Source organism: Puma concolor, chromosome D1, assembly GCF_028749965.1.
Source record: "Puma concolor isolate L17-30 chromosome D1, mPumCon1.1.hap2, whole genome shotgun sequence".
Taxonomy (NCBI): Eukaryota; Metazoa; Chordata; class Mammalia; order Carnivora; family Felidae; genus Puma; species Puma concolor.
The window spans coordinates 75,437,489-75,463,651 of record NC_141676.1 but is presented as its reverse complement, the minus strand read 5'-3'; the positions used below and the strand labels follow the sequence as shown (position 1 = coordinate 75,463,651).

The following is a 26,163-nucleotide window of genomic DNA, read 5'->3' as shown; positions in this document are numbered from 1 at the left end:
AGACAAACACTTGTGCGCTGACCAGCTGGGTGACCCTGGCAAGTTGCCCAGGAGTCCGGAGCCCCAGTTTCTTTCCAGGATTGTGGTGGAAGCTACAAACACCAGCATGGCTGGGGGCACAGAGCAGACCTATGCTCTGGGTGAAGGTTCCTCTTCCCACACCATCCCATCATACCTGGGAGAGAGAGGCACATGCCCAAGGAGTAGTATCCAAGAGTCTCCCAAACAGTGGCGGGGAAGAATGCAGAGAAGCAAACAGTGGTTTCAATTAAAATTCACTGTTTCTCTCAGAACAGAAGAAAGTAATAAACCAATGCTGTAAATTAGTGCTGTGGAATTAATGCCCAGATAGAAGAAATAAAAGAGAAATTTATGACCTTAATCAATCTCTTTTTTTAATACATATATATACAACTCTATCATCTGCTTTATTTACTCCCTCCCAAATAATCCCCTGTAATTTTCAGTGCAGCTATGCCAACAGCTGAGCCCCAGGGGCAGGCTGGATATCTAGGAGCCCCACCTCTCCTCCCTGCCCCTTGCCCCACTCCTCCTCCCCGCCCCTCCTCCGTGGGTTAGCAGGACAGGGGAGCAGCCTGGAAGACTGAGCAACACTACCAGCCACACTGAATGACCAGCACCCTGCCCCCTGGGGGTGGGGGGCACCTCTGAGCCACCTACACAGCTGGTGGGTCCCTAACCAGGCAGCGGCATCATCCTCTTCCCTCCAGGTCTGCCTGCTCAAGCCTCTCTCCCTTTTACCAAATCTCCCCATCCCTCACTGTCATTAGGTTTTATGAAGTCCTTTTCCCAAGTAACAGTTGCATTAACTCAAAGATGTGAATGTCCTAAATGGGAAAAAATGTATACTGTTGCCTAAGTAGCAATCCTGTCCATTGAAACTTGACTTAATTTGGGGGGAGGTGGAGGTCAAAGATTTCCTTCTTTATTACTGATGGGGGCACCAGTTCCTATTTAGCTAAGTCTTTCCAATCCTATGATGTATCCAAAGACGGTGATCTGGGATACTGGTCTGAGTCCCCACAAATGTACCAGTTTTGGGGGGCTTGTGAACGAACACGGCATACTTATGAGGGATGCCAGACACCTCTGAAAGCCCTAATGTACACACATGACTACAGAATCCTCAACGGAAGTCTAAAGGTTTTTTTTTTCTTTTCTTTTTCATCCACCTTTATTCCAGGGAAGGAACTATCCCCATATTTATCCATCTGAAGGTTGACATTAAGCAGAAACAGGATTTGGAGCTGTGTAAGCATTTCAAGGGAATAAACCCTGGAACCCTCAAAATAATCTCTTCATGCTGCCTTCTGAAGAATGCTGTTCAAAACTGACTCTGATGACAATTTTGTTTCAGTCAAATCCTCTCCAAAGACTTAGAGGAGAGAAAAGGATAACTTTATCCACATTCATTCTGTTTGAAGTTTTGTTATTGTTTTGTTCTTCTTTTTCTAATGGAGTTGATTTCAAATATTCAGAGCCTTTAAGACACAAAGAACCTGGAGTCAGATGGAAGTAAGAGGCAGCTTTCGATTTTTCCCATATTTACATTACTTCATTTTACTATTAATGAGATATATGTATGTGTATATATATATATATATATATATAGGTATAGGTATAGATGTACACACTATTTTTTTTAACCAGTCATTCATTTTGTACAGGATGCTTTCGTAAGGGTCACATGGAGAAGAGTCCTGCAAAATATTCTGCATTCATTCAGTGGTTCTCAAAGAGGGCAATTTTACTCCAAGGAGACATTCAACAATGCCAGGAGGTATTTTGACTGTCACAGCTATTGTCCTGCTCAGTCATGCATAGGGCAGCCCAGACCACAAGAGACTAGTCCAGTCCAAAATGTTGACAGTATTGAGGTTGAGAAACTCTGAAATTAGCACTTACACTCACAGCCAAGCATGCAAACAAAATCAAGCCAGAGGAAGGAGAGGCAGAGTCCACAACAGGAAAGAACATATTCTCCGGTGCGATGGCCAGCCCTGACCAAGCCCTTTGCACCCTCAGAACCCCCACCCCGACCCTTCAGCCCACAGTGGTGAGTTGATCAAAATGGGAAACCCACAGCCTCCCAGGGAACATAATGACGGTGCAGAAAAGTTCCCTTTGTCCTTGTTCATTTGGAGCACATTCACAGGGATGCAAAGGTCACCGCTGAATTTAAATAACCCCCTGTGATAAATCTGCATGAGCCCGATTTGTTCTACTGGACTTGTTGGATTAAATGAACACAATTTAATGTTCTATAGGACAAGGCCTCCTTTCATGGCTGAAAGAAGGAGCGAGGGTGATTTACAGTTTCATACATACTCATTCGCTACATTATCTGCTTTGTGCCTGTACTTGTGAATATCAACTCCTCATCTACAGGCCATTTCTACCCATTCAGAAGAATTTAGTTTTCCATTAGGAAGGAATAAGGAATAAGAGATGGCAACAAGAGATTTTTACAGTGTTCACTCTGAAGAAAAGGCACTAATATTTGTACCCTTGTCCCTCACCTTCTGTGATTTTTCCTTTTAGTCCCTGGTTTTATACATAAAGCAAGGGTCCTGCTTTCCAGGAAAAGGTAGCTTTGTAAGCAGATTACCACCAATCAGGGCTGTGTATAAACGTAAGGATTAGGTTACTTAAGACAATAAATTATTTCTGAGTACCGCTATTTTAGGAACTAACAACATACTAACATCAAATGTTTGTTTATTCATTAAAGTAGGTCTGACTTCCACTTAGTAACAACTGCTGCTTGCATTCTGTGTATTTGGAAATAATACAAGTGTATCCAGACATTATACAACCCAGATTTTCATTAACCGTAAGTCTTAGGAATCAGTGATGGTTTCCCCATGGATGATTAAAAAGACTGGATTTTCATTTATCTCCACTTCATAAAACACAAGGGATAAGCAAGGTTATGAGAGTTGATTTTGGGGGTGGGTAAAGAGAGCACCTTGGATTCATAGTCACACCTCAAAACTCCAGCACTATGAGGCAAGAGTGTATGGATAAATTACAAGATGGGCTCCCTTGTCCTCAGTTCTATGTCTCAGCACTGTGTTACCGCCCTCTTTTGTTTCTTTTGGGATACTAAAGTCTAGAGCCCTGCTAACCAGGCTCTCCAGGGAATGAACATCAGCCTCACCCGGGAACTTGTTGGAAATGCAAGTTATCAGGCTCCACCTCAGAAATCTGCAGCCTAACAAGACTGCCCGATGATTATTATGAAGCCGAAGTGTGGTCTAGACTTTTCCCTCTATTATCCTTCCTGCTTACTTACCCACCATGTCTTAATACCATATGCCAAAAGGCAGGCTGATAAATTTGAGGTTGACGAAAAAACGGAGGACACCCAGTATTTTAATAAGCTACCCCTCCCATTTTAATAGGGGAAAAATGTCTAGATCCAAAGATACCGATGGATGAAAGTAGAATTTGAGGTATTCCTATAGCAGACACACTTTTGAAGAGGAGCTCTTCCTCTCCACCCACCTGGTGGGTGCCCTGGTACCTATGCGTAGGTATGTGTACCTACACATAAAGTGCATTTCGGTCAGGATAATCCCAAGATGCTCAAAAGGAAATCAGAGTTCCGCTCCATCACCACTGAAACACAGGTGGCAATGCCAGTGATCAAAGCACGGGTCAAAGGGAGACAGACATCACAAGCACAAGAGGGAATTCAGAAAGCCAATGCCTTGGATAATCAACCAGCAGAAGATCTGGAGGAAGCAAGGATCATTTTCAGACACAGGCTCACAGCAGCATATCCTAATCCTGGATGCACGTTTAAGAGAGGCAAAGGAAGACAATAAAGGGGTCTTATGTATGCTTTTTCCCCTCTAAAAGTATTATTTTAAGTCGGTCTCTCAAAGGAAAGATACACAACCCAAGGTTTTTAAAAATCCAAGTATCACCAAACTAAAAACCAGAAGAAAGAGATACACATGTTTGTTACTTCTAATATCTTAGAACACTCCAGACATTTATGAGTTTTTAAAAAATCTTTTTCTAATGGTTTAATGCCTCTCAAGCCAGCTCAAGAAGCAGCAGATGGGCTCTCAAGGTCAGCTTAACTTGTTTATATTCCCTTGGTAGTTTTCTGGCTTCTCTCTCTGCAGGTGGACCAATTCTTCCGGGCTCACTTCAGGTCTGCGAAGTCCTTGCTCCAGGCCCCCTCTGACATGCTACCCTATTCACACCTTATATTCCACGGAGTCTGACCCTTTATTTATTACAAACTGCCTTATATTCTTGCTAAAGTACATAGTAGGTGTGACGGTCCTGTTTTTCCCATAAGAATAAAATCTCTGAGAAACTATCTTATGCTTCTGTTATATCTCCCATCCTGCAACACCTAGGGTCAGTAGAGGGGCGCCTGGGTGGCTCAGTCGGTTAAGTGACTTCAGCTCAGGTCATGATCTCACAGTTCATGAGTTCAAGCCCTGAATCAGGCTCTGTGCTGACAGCTCAGCCTGGAGCCTGCTTTAGATTCTGTGTCTTCCTCTCTCTCTGCCCCTCCCCCGCTTGCGTGCTCTTTCTCTCGCTGTCTCTCTCAAAAGTGAATAAACATTAAAAAAACTGTGGGGGTGCCTGGGTGGCTCAGTCGGTTAAGCGGCCGACTTCGGCTCAGGTCATGATCTCGCGGTCCATGAGTTCAAGCCCTGCATCGGGCTCTGTGCTGACAGCTCAGAGCCTGGAGCCTGTTTCAGATTCTGTGTCTCCCTCTCTCTGACCCTCCCCTGTTCATGCTCTGTCTCTCTGTGTCTCAAAAATAAATAAACCTTAAAAAAAATTAAAAAAAAACTGTGAAAAATGGGGTGCCTGGGTGGTTCAGTTGGTTAAGCATTTGACTTCAGCTCAGGTCATGATCTCGCGGTCCGTGAGTTTGAGCCCCACGTCGGGCTCTGTGCTGACAGCTCTGAGCCTGGAGCCTGTTTTGGATTCTGTGTCTCCCTCTCTCTCTGCTCCTCCCCCACTCATGTTCTATCTCTCTCTGTCTCTCAAAAATAAATAAATTAAAATTTTTTAAAAAGTGACTTTGTATTAGGAAGTAAATACGTTAAAAAAAAACTGAAATAAAACAGCAGCAGCAGTAGACAATAATACACTTTATAAACATGAATGGAAGGTTCCAGTGCTACACACCACGTAGTAAGGAAAAACACTGCTGCCTTTCAAGTATGCCTTCCTCAAAATCCAGTGGAGCTGTAAAGCAGTATGTGTGCAACTTACACAAACTTTATTCTAGTGGGGAATACAGGATGACTATTAACAGTAACAATAACAACTAACATCTACTGAGTGCTCTACTAAATGCTGGCACGAATGGTTTCCATACTATAGATACAACTAAAGTAAACATTCTAAAACCATAGAGGAACTTCTCACACCTGTTTCCCAATTGAGCCTGGAAGATTAGTCAATGGCCAGCCTGGATTTTTTTTTTTTACAAGGGCTGGAAGGAAGCATTTGAGTTCCTACTTGCCCAAAGAGGCAAGGGAACAACAGCCTGATGGGTGTCTCCTGCTCAGAACATGTTGGTAGGGCTCCAGCTACTAGCTAAGGCATACATATACAAGGAAGCAGCATTAGATTGAACTCAGTTGCTCAGCCTCGAGTTAATCAAGGGTTTTCTGTACAGCTCAGAAAGGACCTCAGAGTATTACTGCTTTGGTTTCTCCTCTTAAGCCACAGAAATTACTGAAGAAGGTCCACAGACCACTGATTTTACATGGTTTTAGTATGATAGGGGGGAAAAAAGGCTTTTTGGGTTAGAGAACAGTGTTCAACAGAGAAATCTCTCTCCCTTCCTGGGTGGACATCTGTTATCTACTGCAAGCTATGGACCGAAAGTATTGACATTATCTGGGTGTGCATTAATCATTTAAATCTTATTTATTATGTAGCACATTGACAAAATAAAACGAAACTCTATATAAATTTCAGCTCTACCACAAAGGAAGGAATAAAAGGTCAGTCTACATCCAGTTGCAAAAATCTAAAGCAAAGATCCTTACTAAATATACTGGAGAAATAACTATCTCTGACAAATGGCTTTAGAAAGACAGGAAGAAATGCTAAAGAATAAAACGTCTCTGTAGAGAGTTTGTTGAGTTGGTTAAAGATTGCTCAGTAGACATAGAAGCTTCACCAGGCTTGCAGTTCTGCGAATCTTAATAGAAATAAGGATAGTAACAACATGACTCTCACAGAGCTCGGTAGTTTACCAGCAACCTTCACACATACCACGACTTTCAGTCTTCACGAGCAAGCTCTGTGAAGTAAGCAATGCCAGGGCACCTGGGTGGCTCAGTCGGTTAAGCAGCCGACTTCAGCTCAGGTCATGATCTCGCAGTCCGTGAGTTCAAGCCCCGCATCGGGCTCTGTGCTGACAGCTCAGAGCCTGGAGCCTGTTTCAGATTCTGTGTCTCCCTCTCTCTCTGACCCTCCCCTGTTCATGCTCTGTCTCAAAAATAAAATAAAAAATGTTTAAAAAAAAAGGGGGAAAAATGAAGTAAGCAATGCCATTTTCCTTTTACAGATAAGAACCAGAGATCCAGGGAAAGTAAATGGTGCGTCTGTAATCAGAGTTAAGGAGGACTGGATGGAGTACCACCTTTTTTGCAGAGTTTCAATGTTCCAGGCACTGTGATAAGCACTTCACAGAGGATTCCTGGTAACAATCCTTTCTTACTGGAAACTGAAGTTCAGAGAGGTTCCATAATTTTCCCAAGTTCACAAAAGCTGGTGAGGTCAGGAGTGTCTGATTTGGTTTGTTTCCCCTGCTGTGGTTGATGGTGTTTCCCAGCTATCGAATGAAGCACCAGGACTTCTACTCCCGAATGTTACCTCCTCCATGAAGCACTCCCTGACCATCACTCTTGCCAACACCGTGTTGAGTGAAATTCCTCCAACATAATCAATTATTGTACTCCTTCACTATATAATAAATATTTGTTATTTTTTCAATTTTTTATATCTTTGGGTCCTGGAAAGGCTTGGACCATATCCTAAGTTTATATCTCTAGTTATTAGACTATATTTGGAGACTAGAAGACACCATAAATGTTTGGTGAATGAAGAAGTAACAAAATCCAGTATTTTCTCATCATGTGTTTGAGAATTACAAAGTAATGCTACAGATTTAAACAATTAGATGTTAGTCTAAAATGTCATTCCTGGCACAATTTTTTTTTTTAAATCTATGGCAGGGACAGATAAATTATAAATATGATTAAGGGCCTTCTTACACATTATAGGCTAAACTGTGATAATACAGGGGTTTCTGACAATTCATGTAAACTTCTAAAAGCTGCACAGAAGACAACTTTAGTTACATAAGTCTATATGCTCTTCTCCGTATATAATGTGGCCTATGTTTTTCACATGCAACCCACATTCTTCCCTGTGACTTTATTCTAGAATATTTTTAGCAGTAAGTGGAGGAGAACAGTTGAATCCTCCCTTCTACCGTGTCTTTTAACCTATGAAAAAGAGGGTGGTCACTCACCATGAGGGACTCAAGTAGCAATGGAATCAGAGGGAAGACAGAATGTGACTGGGGGTGTTTCAGATTCCACGGGGGTTGTGAATTGTGAAGATTTCTGTGTCCTCAACATGTTTACTGTCACACCTTGTCAATGTGCTCACTCTCTCTTGACCTTCTAAAGTATCTGCATTCACTTCTCTGTCACCACACTCCACACAGCCCTTAGCTACAGTGAGAAAGTGAATCAGGAGAAGCTTCCCAGCACAGCTCAGGGGTCCCTCAGATGCCCAGGCAGTTTCCCCTACTTAACATGGCTCATAAAGGCTGGGCTGGCCTCTGAGTCTTCTCTTTCAAGTTCCAGTGGACTTCAATCGACACAGATAGCTGATGACCACTCTTGGTCTAATAATGAAATGCAGGTCAAACAGTGACTCAACACCATTAGAATGCGAGGCTCTGCCTAATGAGAGGACCGACCCACTCATAATTAGAGACAATCAATTATTTCCAAGAAACTTGGCATTCTCTCCAAATTATGTTCATGGGAAGCTGACATTTATAAAATGCATGGGGTCAGCTGTATGTTCCTACTTAAACGAACAGAAGCAGGGGAAATAACCATCAGCTCCATCAGTGGTTTGTTAGGAACGCTGAGTATGTCCATCCACACCAGCAAACATCAATTAGCCTAACTTATGACCACTGTCAATGCACTTGCCCAGCATGAGGCAGTAATAGCACCTGCTTTACAATCTTCTAAGTTTCAATTAACTCAAACTCTACCCATCACAACTCTCACTGAGTGTTTGACTCTCCCGCTCAGATCTCAACAAGGCAAATCACAAGAGAAACAAGGAACGTCTGGGACCTTTCCGGGTATATGTACTTGTCTCAGAATGCACACACCTGCCCCTTCGGAGCCTTAGCCAACAAACTAAGTTGTCAGTACAATTTTTTAATCAAAAGACCTGAAAATTTAAAGGTGGTACATTTCATGTAAAGATTGAGACGCTGGAAGTTTTTCTAAACTTTGATACTTCACTCTTGGGTAGTCTAGGAATTGCAAACAATCTGGGGCTTAAATTTACAGCAAGCTAGGTCCAACAAAAAAGAAGTTCTTAGAAGTAGAGGTGTCACAAGGCCAGCTTACCCACAGAACCCAGCATGGGCCACGTAATTTCCCAAGAAGGACAAAGGGGGCAATTGGTCTACTGAGTGGCCTGGGAACTCCTTTTTATTATTATGAGTAAAGCAAATCTAAAGCTTTATGTGAAAGCCTCTAATTTCCATTAGATCACTTCTCCTTGGTATCAGCTAAAGTTAACACAATACCAGCCAGAACATACCAAGTAGAATGCACACCTTTTCAGAAACTACCTCCAGAAAAAAAAGAGAATGTTGTTCTCCACACAATAAAATAAGTTAAGGGGAAAAACAAAATAATATAAATAAGCAAGTGTCAGGCTGATGGATTTAAAATTTGGACAACCAATGAAAAAAAAAAGTCAGATGAGCATTTCCTTACCTGTTTTGGTGTTGATGGCAAAAAAATTCTGGGGATTCCCACTTGTAATCCTGTATGTCAGTTTCTCGTTGGAACTGGAGTCTGGATCCTCAGCTTGGATCTGAATGACAGATACATCCTTTGGAGAATTTTCCATGACAACAGGATAATAGATAGGTTCTGAGGTCAGTGGGGCATTGTCATTCACATCTTCAATTTCAATGTAGACCTCAATGGTGGAATAAAGTGGAACCACGCCCCGATCTGTGGCATACACGGTCAGCCAGTATGACCCTGTTGTCTCTCGATCAAGAATGTCTGCTGTAGAGATGACTCCTAAAAGAAAGTAGAGAGAACATGACTGCTACAGTAAACTGGAAGAGATGAAGTAAACTGTCCCAAATTTGGGGGCGGGGGGAGGAGGTAGTAAGTAATCTTGGCATACAAAAAAAAAAGTCCTTAACACAAGATTCAATTAAGATGTTTTTCTTTACAGAAGAAAATTAGTTTCCACAAAACCTTATTAAGTAAATAGCTCCTCTTCCATTTGAAAAGTCTAATTACATTCACAAATACTTTATTTGAATTTGGGGGAATAGGCATATCTCAATGCACATGCAAAGACACACACAGAGAAGACAATAGGGGGCAATGGGAAGGGAGGAGGCCAGAGGTCAGAACACTTCCCGTGATGCATGGGAAATCAGGGCAATATCAGGTCAGTATCTCCATTTGACCTGATACTGAGTTTATTTCTCATGCAAGGGAAAGCTCTCCCAGGGTAAATTATTTTATCTGTTCGTTCACAAAAATGAAAAAGACTTTTCAAATGTTCTTTTGCCAGTAAGGATGGAAAATATTTTGCATGCAAAGATATAAGCCTCCTTCACACGGTTTCCCTGAAAACCAAATGTCACAGTTATTCCAAAAGAATGAGAGAAGAAGCCATATGAGCACACTTTCTAAGTGATCTTTACCCCCTCAAGAACTCTACCGAGGGTGCTAAATAAATTCTGAGCTACTCTGAGAGATACTCATGGACAATCATTTTAAATTAGAAGCAGAAAAATGCCCGATCTGCTCCCTTCACCTTTCCCATTTCATGGTGGAAACAAGTGCCAACCAGGAAATCAGATGTCTGCCAGAAAAGCTGGAGAGAAAACACAGTGCTCTTGAATATCTTCACAGCCCTCACTCAAATCACCAGGCTACAGAAACTTAATAGAGGAGTGCCTAAGCATTTTCACTGTGGTGGGAAAACTTGGGCTTGGCTTATAAAATCTCTAACAGCAGTCAGGATACTTGTGGAAGGCATGCAATTCATGTAAATCCTTATACCCAAAAAGAAAGCCATGGAAAAAGTCAAGAAATCGTTCTCTAATCTCTAATAGATCTGGATCCTCTGTCCTCTGTATTCCCATCAAAGTTCAGACTGTATTAGGCACATAGTTTGACCTACAGACCCTACGTAAGCAAAATGCCAAGTACGGCAATTGGAAGAGAGGAGGGAATCTGTCCAGAAACAGTGGGGCTGTAATTCTCAAAGTTGCCCAAAACTCAGAATAACTAAACTATTCAAAAGGAGAGAACCTAACTGATGGTGAAGATTCAGCTCCAAAGTTATCCAGGTAAGAACCCTGCATACTGTTATGCAACGGGACAAAAGATAATCTTTTTTTTTTTTTTTTTTTTTAAGATTTTATTGTTAAGTAGTCTCTACATCTACCATGGAATTCGAATTTACAACTCCAAGATCAAGAGTTACACGCTCTCTCAACTGAGCCAGCCAGGCACCCCAGTACTAGATAATCTTAAATATTCTCAATGGAAATATATAAGACAATATGGGTTCCTATAGATTCATGGGTGTTATCTCAATGTCAAAATAGAAATGCCAATATGGCATTAGGAGGACAGATAGCAGATAACAGGGTAGGGAGAAAAGCAGGAAGAGTAAAACACAATGAGTATAAACATAATGCTATGTGTCCATTGACTAAATGAGTGACAGGCAGCCTTATAAAAGGGGCTGAGACAGTGTAGAACGTCAACATGACATTAAGGTCCAGAGAGGCTAGAGGGCCGGAGACTGGGTCAGACATGAGCACCTCTATAAGGCTCAGGCCTACCACAGACACCGTGGCCAGCTTTCTGGAACACTCACAGCAGTCACAGCCATGAGACACTGTGCAGACATGGGTTTCACTGGCACCCAGGGGGATTAGAGCTTTTCAAGTCAGAGGATGGTCAGGTGACATGAAAGCAAGCAGTCTCTGGAATGGAGACATAGAGTAGGCTGGCAGGACCTGGGATGCAGGACATGGGTTGCAAAGAATGCTCTAAAGATGCATGGGAAGCATGGGAAGCACTGAGAAGCTGGGCATGAGATCTGTCAATTCAATTCATAAGCATCTACCGGACCCTGTGCTGGACACTGGAAGAACAGTGATAACTGAGAGAAGATCTCTGTCTTCAGAGCACTCATAATTTTGCTGAGAAGACAGATCTCTGATGAGGAGATATGCTCTAAGGGGAAAATTGCACAGCCAACAGCCAGGAGGACTCTGTCTTCTCTGGTTTTGTACTGGTTTGGACTGATATACTAGGAAGGGCAAAAAACCTAGCACCAGAAGAGGGTAGGAGGCAAGTGAAATAGCATCTACTGAGCATTTATAATGTGCTGTGAAGCTTGCAACACAGCTTCTCTGTAATATGATCTTTATAATTGTCTTCTATGGATGGGTCAGGAAGTCTCAAGTGTGAGTAGGTAACTTGTCCAAGATTGAAGGGCTAATTGTAGAACTCAGGTCTGTTTGCTTCAAAAGCTCTAATTTCAAATCCAGACTCCTGAATTTACTGTTTTGTAAATCTACCTGTTTGGTAGAGTACTACCAAACTTGGCCATGGACAAGGTGTTTAAACCAAGGAAGTCTAGCTTAATCATGTAATCATGATTACATGTAACCAGTGGTCATGTAATTAAATGTATGTCAAGAAACCGGCAAAATACTTGTAACACAGTAGATGCTGAGAATATGTTATGTAAATGTGAATCAAAAGCAGTACTGGAAGCCTTACAAATAGTAACCACATTCAAAAGCAAGGGACAATTTTGAGAGGAGAGACTTCTGGCATGGACTGTTGTCTTAGATATTTCTCTCTTCTCTGTTCATGTGGCATTCTTTCTTAGTCTTTGTGACTTGCCCATGACATACCTTTTTGTGAAAATAACTGGCCTATTTGGGAAATAGTAAAATAAGACCACTAAAAAGAGAACACAACACAACAAAATCAAAGAAGTTGGGTCAGTTTTGTTTGTATCTTGGCTGACTACCTACCACGCATGCACTCAAACACTCACATGCATGTATAAGCACATGCACACATGCGCGGGTGCACACACACACACACACACACAGACCTGCTTTGTGATCTCTGGAAGTCACTTAATTCCCTTTTCTTGCACCTGTCAAACTGGAAGATAGTATATCACAGGCTTTGGACATTAAATGGTTTTGAGGGGCGCCTGGGTGGCTCAATTGGTTAAGCGTGCGACTCTTGATTTTGGCTCAGGTCATGATCTCACAGTTCATGTGACTGAGCCCCACGGAAGGCTGTGCACTGACAGCCAGAGCCTGCTTGGGATTCTTTCTCCCTGTCTCTCTGTCCCTTCCTTGCTCACACATGCTATCTCTCTCAAAAATAAATAACCATTAAAAAATATTTTACAAAATGATTTTGATAAGTCCTTAGATGAAAGACATCCACTAATGCCAATTAAAATATGAGTGGAACTTTACTTCATTTTTAAATAAAGGATCAGATATATCCTCTAGAAATTAGAATTCTTTCCGATTAAAATACAATATTTACAGCTATATTTAGTCACTAACTAGAAGTGGGGATGAGTATCTTGGAACTTAAATGTTCAGAGATCAGGCCAATGCTCTAAAATTTTGAGGAAAAAATGACAAGAATGATCCTGAAATGTGTTAATCATTATTCTCAGATTCATCCAAGGCTCCACATTAATCTGACTAATACAACAAATGCCCAGTGACAGCATTTTCTTGCTTTCTATTATGTTCTCATAGCTAATTATGACATGGTCAGAACTAAAAATGTAAGCCCACATGACCTTTCCTATTAAGCAAAAACTCACTTTTGAGATTGCCCAAAGATCACCAAAACCATGTAATGAGCCCTTAGTTTTGTGATAACCACCATGCGTTAATTTCTTAAAACTGAGGTATAACTGACAAATCATAAAGTATTCCATTGTATGAGTATACCAAGATTCGTTTCAATCATTGACTTATTGATGGGCATTTCGGTTGCTTTCAGTTTTTAGATACTACAAATAAAACTGCTAAGAACATTCCTATGCAAGCTTTATGTGCAAGTACTTCACTAGCAGTAAATATGGAACATACCAGTTGTTACACATTCTCACTTTTGGCATACTTTGTGTGGTAAGTTTCCTTAAGTTCTGACATTCCAGTGCTATGCAGTGGTGGCTTGTAATTTTAATTTGCATCCTCCTGCTGATATTGAGCATCTTTAAAATTGCTTCTTTTCTTTTTTTTTCTTAACATTTATTTTACTTTTGGGAGACAGAGTAAGACAGAGCATGGGTGGGGGAGGGGCAGTGAGAGAGGGGGGACACAGGATCTGAGGCAGGTTTCCAGCTCTGAGCTGTCAGCACAGAGCCTGACGCTGGGCTCAAACCCACGGACCGCAAGGTCATGACCTGAGCAGAAGGTGGACTCTTAACCGACTGAACCACCCAGGCACCCCTCCCTAAAAGTGATTATTTTCAATGTGTATGTCTTGTTTGGATAAATGTTCAGATTGTTTATCCATTTTTCAGATTAGGGTGTTTGTTTTCTTATTACTGAGATTTAAGAGTCCTTTATATGTGGCTAAAAGTGTTTTATCAGATATGTGATATTCAAATATTTTCCTCCAGGCTGCTGCTTATCTTTTCATTCTCTTAATGATAGCTTTTGAAGCACAGAAAATTTTAATTTTAATGATATCCAATCAAAAATTTTTTTTTCTTTTATAGATCATGCTTTTGGTGCATCTAAGAAATCATCTAAGAGGTCATAAAGATTTTCTCCTACATTTTCTTCTATAATTTAATAGTCCTAGGTTTTATATCTATGATCAATTTTGAGTTAATGTTTATATATGGTGCAATATATGGGTCTAAGTTCTTTTTTTTCTTTTAATGTATGTAGATATTCATGGTTCCAGCCATATTTATTGAAAAGATGATCTTTCCTCCACTGACTTGCCTTTGCATTTTTGTCAAAAATCAATTGATCATGTATATATGAGTCTATTTCTGGACTCTCCATTCTGTTCCATTGATCTATTTTGCTATGTTTGCATCAGTATCACATTGTCTTAATTAATGTAGCTTCATAGTAAGTCTTGAAATCAGGAAGTGTTAACTCTTTCAATTTTGCTCATCTCTTACAAAGTTGTTTGGGCTATTCCAGATCCTTAGTGTTTCCATATGAAGTGTAGAATCAGCTTTAGAGTCCATATAAAATTTAAGAAAACCTATTAGCATTTTAACTGGGATTGTGTTAACTCTGTAGATCATTTTGGAAAGAACTGACATCTTAACAACTTTGAGTCCATTGATCCATGAAAATGGTGTATCTCTCCATTTATTTATGTCTTCTTTTATTTCTCTAAACAATGCTTTAGAGCTCTAGTACACAGACCTTGTACATCTTTTGCCAAATTTATCCCCTGGAACTTCATATTTTTATTGCTATTGTAATGATGTTATTATTTTAATTTTAATTTTAATTGTTTGTTGTTTGTATATTAAATATGATTGATTTTTGTTATGTTATCTTATATCCTGCAGCCTTGTTAAACTCACTTATTAGTTGTAAGGAGTTGTTACAAATTCCATGTCATTTTCTATATAGATGATCACATTACCCCCAAATAGGAACAATTTTACAACCCCTGTCATCACTATCAACACCTCTATAGCTATCACTGTTTGATCATTGTGTGCCTGGAACTATAAAAGGTACAATAAATGCATTCTTCATTAAAATGTCTTAGCTGTTCATTCATTCAGCGAATACTTATTAGTGCCAAACACTCATAAAGTAGTTACTATTTCTAGTTCCTTATTACAGATGAGAAAACAGATTTAGGTTAAGAAACTTGCCAGTGATCACTCAGCCAGTAAATAGAAAATCTAGTTCTCAAACTTTGGTCTGTCAAATTCGAGACCAGTTGTCAACCAAAACATTATATTGTCTTCTTAATACATAAACATATCAAATCCACATAGTATTTCATGTCCAAAGATATTTTTCCCACTGACAGAGTTATTAATTGAGCAAACCATATTAAGTTAGTATTATACCTTCCTGTTTGAGGTCTCCCTCCATATTGACTATAAAAAATTATTTAAAAAGGTCCTTCTTGGTCTATTCTTACAGAATATTAAAAAAGTATCAATTCTCTGCAAAGAGAGTCTGTTTGTTTTGATGTATAAAAAAATGCATATTCTTAGTCCATTAGCTAACACAGTATTGTTAGCTAATTGATCTCAATACAGATAGCAGTATTGATCTCCACAAAGGAGCCTCCTTTCATCTGCCCATTACAGAAAATGGGCTCTATGAGAGTTTCTATCTGGTGCCTGGCATAGAGCAGGCATGCAATAAATTTGTTTTTTTTTCGTTTTTATTTATTTTTAAATTTGTTTATCTATTGTGAGAGATAGGGGGACAGGGGCAGAAGCAGAGGGAGAGAGAGAGAATCTTACGTAGGCTCCACACTGTCAGTAGTGTCAATGCAGAGCCAGATGCGGGGCTCGAACTTACAAACCAGGAGATCATGTCCTGAGCCCAAATCAAGAGTGGAAGCTTAACCAGCTGAGACACCCAGGCACCCCAATAAATTTGTTTTCATGAAGGCATTTAGTTCCTGACATCCAATCAAAAGTAGGTTAGTTTAATTCACTGATGAGATAAATCAGTCTCACTTGATCAGACCTGCAAGGGACTTCAAAGACCGGTAGGTATTACTGACCACTAGTGAAAGCATCCTTCCCACAACATCTCTGATGGGACACCCAGCCTCTGCTCTGAATCTGGTGACAGGGCCCTAATTATTTACTAGGGAGTTTCAGCTAACAGGAAGTTCTTCAAACTGAGGCCACTCTCTCTCTAGTTCTGAATGCTATTTCTACCTGTACCCCTGCTCAGATATCAAATAAACCAAAACAGGTCCGCAAACCACCATTCACCTGTGATAGGTCTTCAAATATCAGAAGATGATCCTCTCTTTCCAGGGTTTTTCTTCTCCAATCTATGAACTCTGTCCTCATGTGCCATGTAGGCTTCTAGTCCTTTCTGCCTCCCCATCTCTGCCTCTGAAATCAATAGGACATGAATATCTGTCCATTCACAAGTGTGTCCAAAGGGGGGGTAGAAATGGGCGGTTAATAAATCTTACTTAAAAGATAAACCAGGGCCACCCAGGTGGCTCAGTTGGCTAAGCATCCAACCCTTGATTTCTGCTCGGGTCATGATCATGACAGCTCCTGAGTTCCAGCCCCACATCAGGTTCTGTGCTGGTGGTGTAGAACCTGTTTGGGATTTTCTCTCTCTCCCTCTCTCTCTGCACCTCTGCCACTTGTGTTATTTCTGTCTCTCTCTCTCTCTCTCAAAACAAATAAATAAACTTTAAATAAAAAAAGATAAACCATCCACAGTGAGCTTTTAGCATGTTCCAGATAGTGCAGTTCAGTGGCAAGAGCTCAGGTGGAATATTCCAGATGGGGATACATCCTACCCTCCCATTTGCATCTACCACGGAAATGCTAAAAGCAGATTCAATGGAGATGCTTGAATTTATGCTGATACGTATGAAAATGTCATTTAAAAAATTCTTTAAAAATACAATTGGGGTTTTTAAATTTTTTTTTAATTTTTGAGATATGTTCATGTTTATACATTTTTTTTCTCTTCTTATTTCATCTTTCTTTGATGTATAATAAGGGCAATGGAGGACTGGAATTCTTTGGGCATCTTAATATTTAGTTTATTTAGTTGTAGAAGCAGATACACAAACAGTAATTAATTAATTGCTACAGAACCGTGCACAGCTTAAACTGGAATTAGTTGACCCCAGCGTGAATCACATGCTAGTTATAATTGTTCCTTTTCATTCAAAAATATTCGAAAATACACACACACACACACACACATATATATATATATATACACATACACATACATATATATATATACACATACATATATATGTGTATATATATATATATGTATATATATATATATATATACATACACACACACACACATACACACATTGTTCTCATTGAATAAGCTCTAAATATTTAATATGAAAGAACAATTGTATGGAGCTGTTCATAATCAGGTGACCATTACATGCTAGGTTACTCACCTTATCTACTTTCCAGCCATATCCCCATAGGCCACATCCTAGGTCTCACATGACATCTTGCTCCAAACAAATGACACCCCCAAGCCCCCAACAGTTCTGTCAAAAATGGTTCGGGGGATGCTTTGGGTGTGGGGAGCTTATCACATGATGAAAAACCCCTTACCAAGGTAAGTAATGTAGATTCTGAGACAGTTAAAAAACAAAGAACAAACCAAAAAAAAAAAAAAACCCAAAAACAAGAACAGACAAAGCAACTTAAAAAAAAAAAAAACAAACCTGATGGCGTATTCATTGTAGATGTCCTTCAGAGTCTGTTTATTTGTGCCTATACATTTAATTATCATTTCTGATTAGTCAAAACACTACCTTCCAATTCTCAGTGCATTTAAAAATTTTGTTAACTTTTTGTTTTATTTTGCAATAATGATTATCACAGGATGGTACACGGGAATGTACAGGGAGTTCCTGCACACCCTTTACCCAGCTACCCCCATGGTTCGCATCTAAGGGCATTTTTAAACTGATTATTCCTTCCAGAATCAAACTCTTGCTAGACTCACTTCTGAGAACACATGGGATTTCTTCATGGAATCCATAACCATTTTTATCCAACCCTTGCTTGCCCGCAGCAGGATCATATGGACAGTATTGTTCTTTCTGTTCTGATTCACCCCTGGACTGGCATAAGGCTCTTAATGCCTTAACAGGCATCATTGTTCTGAGCAGAGGGTGGTAACAATTAGGGAAGAATGGGGATTTTATCCTCATAGGCCCAACCAGGGTCACTCAATGCACTCCCGTGGTTGTATCTATAATTGCCACCAGTCTGAAATATACGGCACAACTGAAATGAGTTGAAATGGGATGAGGCAAGATGAACAGAGAAATTGTGAGTGGAGAGAATCTCAGATATTTAAAATGTTTCAAATACACTTAGTGTGGACATATAATACATGCATATATCTTATATATATTATGTACCTTCTACATCACATGCTTGGCATATAACATATGTAAACATACACTTCAATGCCCTTTTTAAATTGGGGCTTTTCAGTGAATCGTCCAGCTAATCAAGTGGCAAAGTCAGCCCGGGAATCTAGAGCACTGAAAAGGAGTCACACACTCTTTTCATTACAGGAGTTGCCCGCTGATCTATCCACATGTGTCCATTATCATGAAAAAAGAAGGCAATTCCATGCCCATGTGCTCCTCACAGTGGGATGGTATCAGCTCTTTGATGATAAGAACTTCAATAGTTTCATTGCTTTCCTCAATTTCTAAAAGTTGCTGTGATGCGTTATTCAGAATTCATTTTCAGATCTTCTCAGAAGATTCTCAGATGTTGGACTGGTTTGAGATAGAATGCACTGGAGGACCGAGTCTTCCTTGAATGTCCACTCCTCCTTTGCTTCTGTGTACACCTGCACGTGCTGCTCTTTCCGTCCATGCCTCCACAAATGACCTCTGTCCTCCTCATGCTTCAAGGAGGTTTCAGGTTCCGAGAAACCCCCGCCACTCAGCCAGCCAGGGCTGGGACTTACCTCTTCTGCCTCTTCCTTAGCACTTTCTTTTTGTCCCTTTATCCTAGGGAATGCTATAAACATTGAGTAAGTAAATGAAGGATAGCATCGTAACGTTTGGCAAATGGCGGGTAAGTTGGGATATCAGAGTCTTTCTAGACAAGCAGGCTGAAAAATACCTACATTACAAAAACAACAACAAAAAAAACGTAAGTCAACTAGATTTTTGCTACCTTGTGATCCATAGGCAAAATAAAATGGGAATAGGTTGTGTTTGTCATTGGTTTTAGACTTCTTGAATGTATACGCAGAATTGATAGTTAACTTGCTCTGAAATTCAATGCTCCATCTGCGAATTATCCCATTTAAAAGACAAATTTTTCTTAAAAACTACGTCTAGTTTGGGGTCGTCCCTTTGCTACCTAGAATGCAGACGGTGTCATGGTAATATCCCCAAGACTTGAAGCAAAAACAAAGCTTGATGAAGACATCAGTTGATTTTATCATGCACATAAATGCTGCACTGCTCCCAGGTACACACTGTAGGCAGTCAGAATCAAAGCCTCAGGCTCCCAGATAAAACGTCAGCAAGGCGCTCCCTCTCCGCGGGCTCTCATCCACAGATTGGCATCCACCCTGGACACTTTTGTTCTACTCTGCTCCCTCCTCTTCACGCCGACTCTTATTGATTAGACATCTTTCATCTTTGCAGGAGGAGAAGAAAGACCCACAACCCAGTTGTTGGGAACAATTATGTACTGAAATGCAAGCCGCCTTCATTCCATGTTATTTCCCAAGACTGGAAGCTGGAGGGCTGCTCCTAGGATTAAGGCAAAGGGCTGTGGGCTGAATTCAAGCTTTTCTTTGGAGTTAATGAAAATGGACAGCTCTCCTTGTCTGTTTGGAACTCAGGAATTCTAAATCTTAGCTGCATGCCTGATAGCCTCCCTGGCCAGGAAGTTCTAGGGGCTTGGTAAACATATATTTGGTACTTGATTTTTTAAAAAAATGAACTTTTCGGGACCAGTTTTTAACAGACTCAAAATGCGTACCTATTCTCTCTGTACAGTAATTCTAGTCTGTGTAGTGGGCCACCAAGCACCAACAGCCTGGAAACAGGAAGCAGACAGCATACCAGACTGTGAGCAATACATCAGCTTGCATTCAGTGTTGTTGTTGTTTTTTTTCCTTTCCTGTAACACAGATTATTCCCAGCCTCAAACCCTGTCTGTGGTCTGTGCTAATTAGCATAAGTACCATACACAGCGCAAGGATAGAGAGCCTCACAGCTGACTAGAATAGAAGGGTGAAATCTAAAGCAGTGGAAAATGCTCTCAAACAATATAAAAAAATAAAGTCAAGAAAAGTGGTTTTGTTAAGGGTCTGAAAAGATGGAGGTTTATTACATTTACATGAAGGGCAGCAATTAGCTAGATTCTATTTCTTTAGAAGAAGAAATAAGCACAACCTTCACTACAAAGGATTTGGGTTAGATATCTAGAAATATTTTCTTTTTAAAAAACATTTATATATTTATATTCAGAGAGAGAGAGAGAGAGAGAGAGAGAGAGAGAGACCATGCAAGTGGGATAGGGGCAGAGAGAGAGAGAGAGGGAAAAAGAGAATCCCAAGCAGGGTCTGCACTATCAGCACATAGCCCAACGCAGGGCTTGATCCCACAAACCATGACCTGAGCTGAAATCATGAGTCAGTCGGTTAAGACTGGGCCATCCAGGTGCTCCTAGAAATATTTTCTTTTAGCAATGGTACACAAACAAAGGAATAGCTATCTGAGGGAAACTGAACTTATTTTCTGTTTCCATGTTTCAGTTATTGACGAGACAGAGAGAGAGAGAGAGAGAGAGAGAGAGAGAGAGAGAGAGACAGAGAGAGAAGGCAGAAAGGTGGAAGGAAAGAAGGGAGGAAGAAGGAAGGAAAACAGAGATAGTCACAAAGAAAGGAAAGAAGGAACAAAGAACAAAGGAACGATCTTTGGCCTCGCAGGAAGTTTTGTAGCATTCACATTGGTAATTAGGTAAATCTTTGTGTTTAAAAAATGTTTAACACTCCATTAAAGAAGAAATTATACACTATAAATATTTTTTTTTAAAAAAAAACACTCATTCACTTGTGGCCTAGAGATAATAACTGTTAATATCCTTAGTGCATTGCCTTAGTTCTATATTATTGTCACCTTAAAGCAGCATTATTTCTCTGTAATTGTAGATCCTTGTTCACCATTGCTTACTGAACATCTTTCCACATCAATAGCTATAGTTCCATGAGATTGCCTTTTAATGACTGTTTAGTAGTGATGCCCACTTGCCACTAACCCACAAACACAAGGAAATGTAAGCTCTCTGTGTGCAAGGATTTTCCCCGTTACAGCACTGTGGCATACCTAGTACACACTAGGTGCTCAAACAATATTGCTTGAGCTGAAATGCATGATGCTAATCATTTACTCAAGGAAGCCCCTGTTGTTAGGTCATTTGTTAGGTCGTATTTTATTTTTCACTATTATAATTTATGTACAGATGAATAACCTTGTAACTACATCTTTTTTAAAATTATCTTTTAGGATAAATTCCTAAAAGTATGCTAATGCTGAAATGCATGATGCTAATCATTTACTCAAGGAAGCCCCTGTTGTTAGGTCATTTGTTAGGTCGTATTTTATTTTTCACTATTATAATTCATGTACAGATGAATAACCTTGTAACTACATCTTTTTTTAAATTATCTTTTAGGATAAATTCCTAAAAGTAGAGTTGGTGGCTCAAAGAGAATCAACCGCCGTCCGCAAAGTTTCTACCAATTATATACCCACCGGTGGTTTCTGATCCCTATCTTTGACTAAATTTTTACAAGATTTGTATTACTGTTGAGGAAAATGAAAAAGTAAAAAACAATACACAAGTTTATCATCTATGGAGATGGCAGCAGACCTTGTAAATAAAAATCTTCAAACCATTCCTCATCGTAGTTTAATGATTTGACTCAACAACAAAAGGCCATGTTTTTGTGGTAAGACAAAACACTGCCGACAGAGAGATGGTGCTGAAAATGTTGTTGACAAGACAGACTGTACATAAGGCACAACCTTAATTAAATTAAAATTTGTCCACAAAATCAAAGTCTTCAGCCTTGAAAAGTGCCGTGGGATTTTTCAATCAAGTGTCAGAACATAACCTTTAGCTCCTCAAGTAAGAATATTTTCAGGTGGATGTGCTGTCAGATATTAGTCATACTTTAATCCAATATTTAGACTTATTTACTCTATTTACTCTTATTTACTCTAACTCAGCACAAAGAACATTTGGGGTCTCTAGAAGACTAGCTACCACGAGTCTTCATTTGGACTGGGAATTTGAGTTTTGCTTGGAAAAGGCTTTTCACCTTCAAGAAAGTAAGACTCCAATAAAGATTCCCTACATCAAGGTGACCAAGGTAAAAACTTTGGAGTCTGTGTGCACACCCACGTGTCCACAAAAGATCATGCGTAAGCAGTGTAGGCTGGACCAAAGTCCACTTTTTATTTTTTTATTATTTTTTTTTTTCAATATTTATTTTTGGGACAGAGAGAGACAGAGCATGAACGGGGGAGGGGCAGAGAGAGAGGGAGACACAGAATCGGAAACAGGCTCCAGGCTCTGAGCCATCAGCCCAGAGCCCGACGCAGGGCTCGAACTCACGAACCGCGAGATCGTGACCTGGCTGAAGTCAGACGCTTAACCGACTGCGCCACCCAGGCGCCCCAAAGTCCACTTTTTAAAATGGGTCTGATCCACTGGAATTTCTCTCCTTTCATGCTGAAGCTTTGTGGAAATTTTCCTTTTGGGGGATCTCTGTCTCCAAGTCAGAGAGAACGCTTTCATATTATTTTTTTTTTATGTCTCCTATATCCGAATATGAAAAGTAAGTAAGGCGCATCCATCCATCCAGACAGAAATCTCATTCCTACTACCCCAGAAGAAGCACAGCCTTCAGTAACCTCCTAATAAAATAATGAAAGCATACAGCTCACTTATTCTTTTCTCAAGTGAATGCACTCTTGACTTTCACAGCTGATTTGATGTTTACCAAGAAAATATTTTTACTGAGGTTGCACAGATAACTGCACATCTGATACCAAAATAGCTGAATTTATTCCCTTGGCAAAAACACATTCTAGGTAATGGAAGGGAAACACACACCAAACAAAGAAGATGGATCCAGGTCTAAGTTTAGCATTGTTGTTGTTCTTCCTATTTGTGGGCTAAAAACCCACAATCGCATTTTATTATGACAAGTTTATAAAAGCTTATCATGGGAAAAGCACCCCACAGAACTTCTGTTCTCTTTCACCCTTTCAAGGTTAAATCTCACAAAATTGCTTTTTCCTTTGGCCAGTGTTGTCAAAATCGCACAGACAATGCCATACGTAGGTAATTAAGTCAGGCTGATTAGGTTATAGAGACTATACATAAGCATTAGAGCACATGAATGAAATCCTTGAAACCACCTTACCTTTCTGCACAATGGAAACAATAAACTCTTCGCTTTCCTATTTAAAACCAAATAAGCAACTTCAATAGTGCAAAGAAACCCAGGCCCAGAAGGAGGAAAGTGTATGGTTTTCTCTAATTGAGTTTCTCCCTTTCTCATCTTCTATAGATATGTTGGATTGTTTTCCAATTTTCATTCGCATTTCATCCTACTAAATGGTTCTAACCTCTGACACACACACACCACCCTGCATTCATCTTCTATTTGTAATTGAGACGAAATGTGCCCACTGGCTCTGCGGACAGTACCAGAGGCACTGACAAGACACAGGCAAATACTAACTCACTCTGTTAGCCCGGCTTTGCCAAGAAAACAAAAGACAACTCCTCAAGTAGTTATAGCCCTTCAGCTAAGGTTGCTTATGCACAAGGCTTGCATTTTGGGTAAATATGTTGACTTGCACTAGGAAAGTAAAAGAGGAGGGGAAAACTGTGTGATGAGTCTGTTGCTACTTTTATGCTGCAGATAGGATAGCTCTTTCTGAATGTCTAGGTTTAAATGTGCTTAGCAATTCCAAGCTGTGTAAATAGCAATACAGGTAAATGTTAGTTTTAGAACAAATTATTGAGATTTGTGAACAAATTGCTATGCAGTTTCCTCAAGACGGAGATGAAAAATCATGTTGATTTTTCTCCTGTTGGTAAGAACATTAATTGAGACAAGGCCCACAATGTGAGGCAAGTAATATGCACAGAATCAGAAACCACTCTTTTAGGAACTCCAAAATAAAGGGAGTAACAATGTGGTATCTGTACTACTGTTAAAATTCAAGATAATATAAAAATTATAGTATGATACTATATTAGCATGCTGTTTAAAAATGTGTGCAAACATGGCGCGCCTGGGTGGCGCAGTCGGTTAAGTGTCCGACTTCAGCTCAGGTCACGATCTCACGGTCTGTGAGTTCGAGCCCCGCGTTGGGCTCTGGGCTGATGGCTCAGAGCCTGGAGCCTGCTTCCGGTTCTGTGTCTCCCTCTCTCTCTGCCCCTCCCCCGTTCATGCTCTGTCTCTCTCTGTCTCAAAAATAAATAAACGTTAAAAAAAAAAATTAAAAAAAATAAAAATGTGTGCAAACAGGGGCACCTGGGTGGCTCAGTTGGTTGGGCGTCCCGCTTTGGCTCAGGTCATGATCTCACAGTCCGTAAGTTCGAGCCCCGTGTCAGGCTCTGTGCCGACAGCTCAGAGCCTGAAGCCTGCTTCGGATTCTGTGTTTCCCTCTCTCTCTCTGCCCCTTCCCTGCTCACACTCTGTCTCTCTTTCAAAATAAAATAAAAACATAAAAATTTTTAAAAATGTGTGCAAATAGTCGAATGAAGGGTTCTGAGGCTAGGTACAGACAGTGTATGTACATTATTGATAAATATCCAATATCTAAAGGAAAGTTGCTTCACTAAAATAAAGATGTATGAGACTGGTATCCAGAGGGTCTCATTCAACCCAAGCAGTTCTAGGTTAAACTTAGGATAGCTTCTTGGTCAGATAATACGGATAAACTAAGATGAAAGAGAAAAGACGGAAGGTGTCCAAAAAACGATGGCTCCTGGATTCTCACGGGACATTGCTATAGCCACCCTTCCTTCTTTCGTGCATCTAACTCTTCAGAGTCCAACAGAGATGAAATTCCAGGTCCCTATGGAAAGTTGCAACAGAAAGGAACAACACAGGAAAGGTGGTATTAAAAGAGATTGCAGATGTAGCCTGGAGTTTTGGGAGATCACTCCGGATTGTAAGTTGCATGAAGGAATTCTTGAATTAAGGGCCACTTCTGACCAGCTGCCTGCTCAAAACTTAGGCATGTTCTCTAGTCATAGAAGTATTCCTTGAGGAGTGGGTTTCATCACATGTGATCTTTCTTGATTATGGGATTAATGTCTATGTCCCCACTGGACTGTAATACACCCCCCCCCCCCGCCCCCTGCCAGCGCAGAGAGGATTCTGCCTGCCTTACTCAACACAGACTCCAGCACCTACAGGGCACCTGGCAGCTTGTGCACACAGTACATGAACAATAAATATTTGTTGAATGACTGCATGGTGTTTCTATCACCAACGGAGTTTGGATGATTGTGCGCGAAGAGCCCAGCCAAGAATTATTATAATTTGTTACATCCATCAACAGTGTGCAACATGTGGCAACGAGTTGAAAACCAAAAAAAAAAAAAAAAAAAAATACACCTAGTTCTCAGGAGAGTGGAAACAGGAAGAGCTGCTAAAAGCAAAGCTTAATTAAATTAGCATGAGGCCCAGCTGAGAGAATCTAAGCTTGTCACCAACTGGCACCGTATTCACATAAGCCATACAAAGCTGCAGCAGTCGTGGGTCTGTAACCTGGCCTCGCGGCAGAGGCGGCATAGAGAAGGCAATGCGGCACAGCAGCAGCGCACTGGCACTTTCAGCTTCGGCTCCTCAAAAATGCATCTGCTGCACAAACGGGAGCTGGGACCAGAGACGTAAACGGACACCCAAAGTCACGAATCAGTGTACCATCTGCTCAGTCTCCAACAGCAAGTCTCAGCAAGTCCAAGGACAACTATAAAAGGGAGCGCCAGCCAGAGTCAGTCTCTGCAGAAAAACCTGGCCTGGAAGTG

At 40.5% G+C, this 26,163-nt stretch overlaps 1 protein-coding gene across 4 annotated transcripts in view; it reads right to left on the bottom strand.

Moving 5' to 3' along the window:
* Nucleotides 1–26,163, bottom strand: part of FAT3 (FAT atypical cadherin 3) — a 674,764-nt gene that overhangs the window by 355,619 nt on the left and 292,982 nt on the right. For all 4 annotated transcript variants that reach the window (XM_086678557.1, XM_086678555.1, XM_086678554.1 and 1 more), the window contains exon 3: nucleotides 9,054–9,368. In XM_086678557.1, coding sequence (XP_086534683.1) covers nucleotides 9,054–9,368 — 315 coding nt within the window. The remainder of the gene's footprint in view (nucleotides 1–9,053; nucleotides 9,369–26,163) is intronic.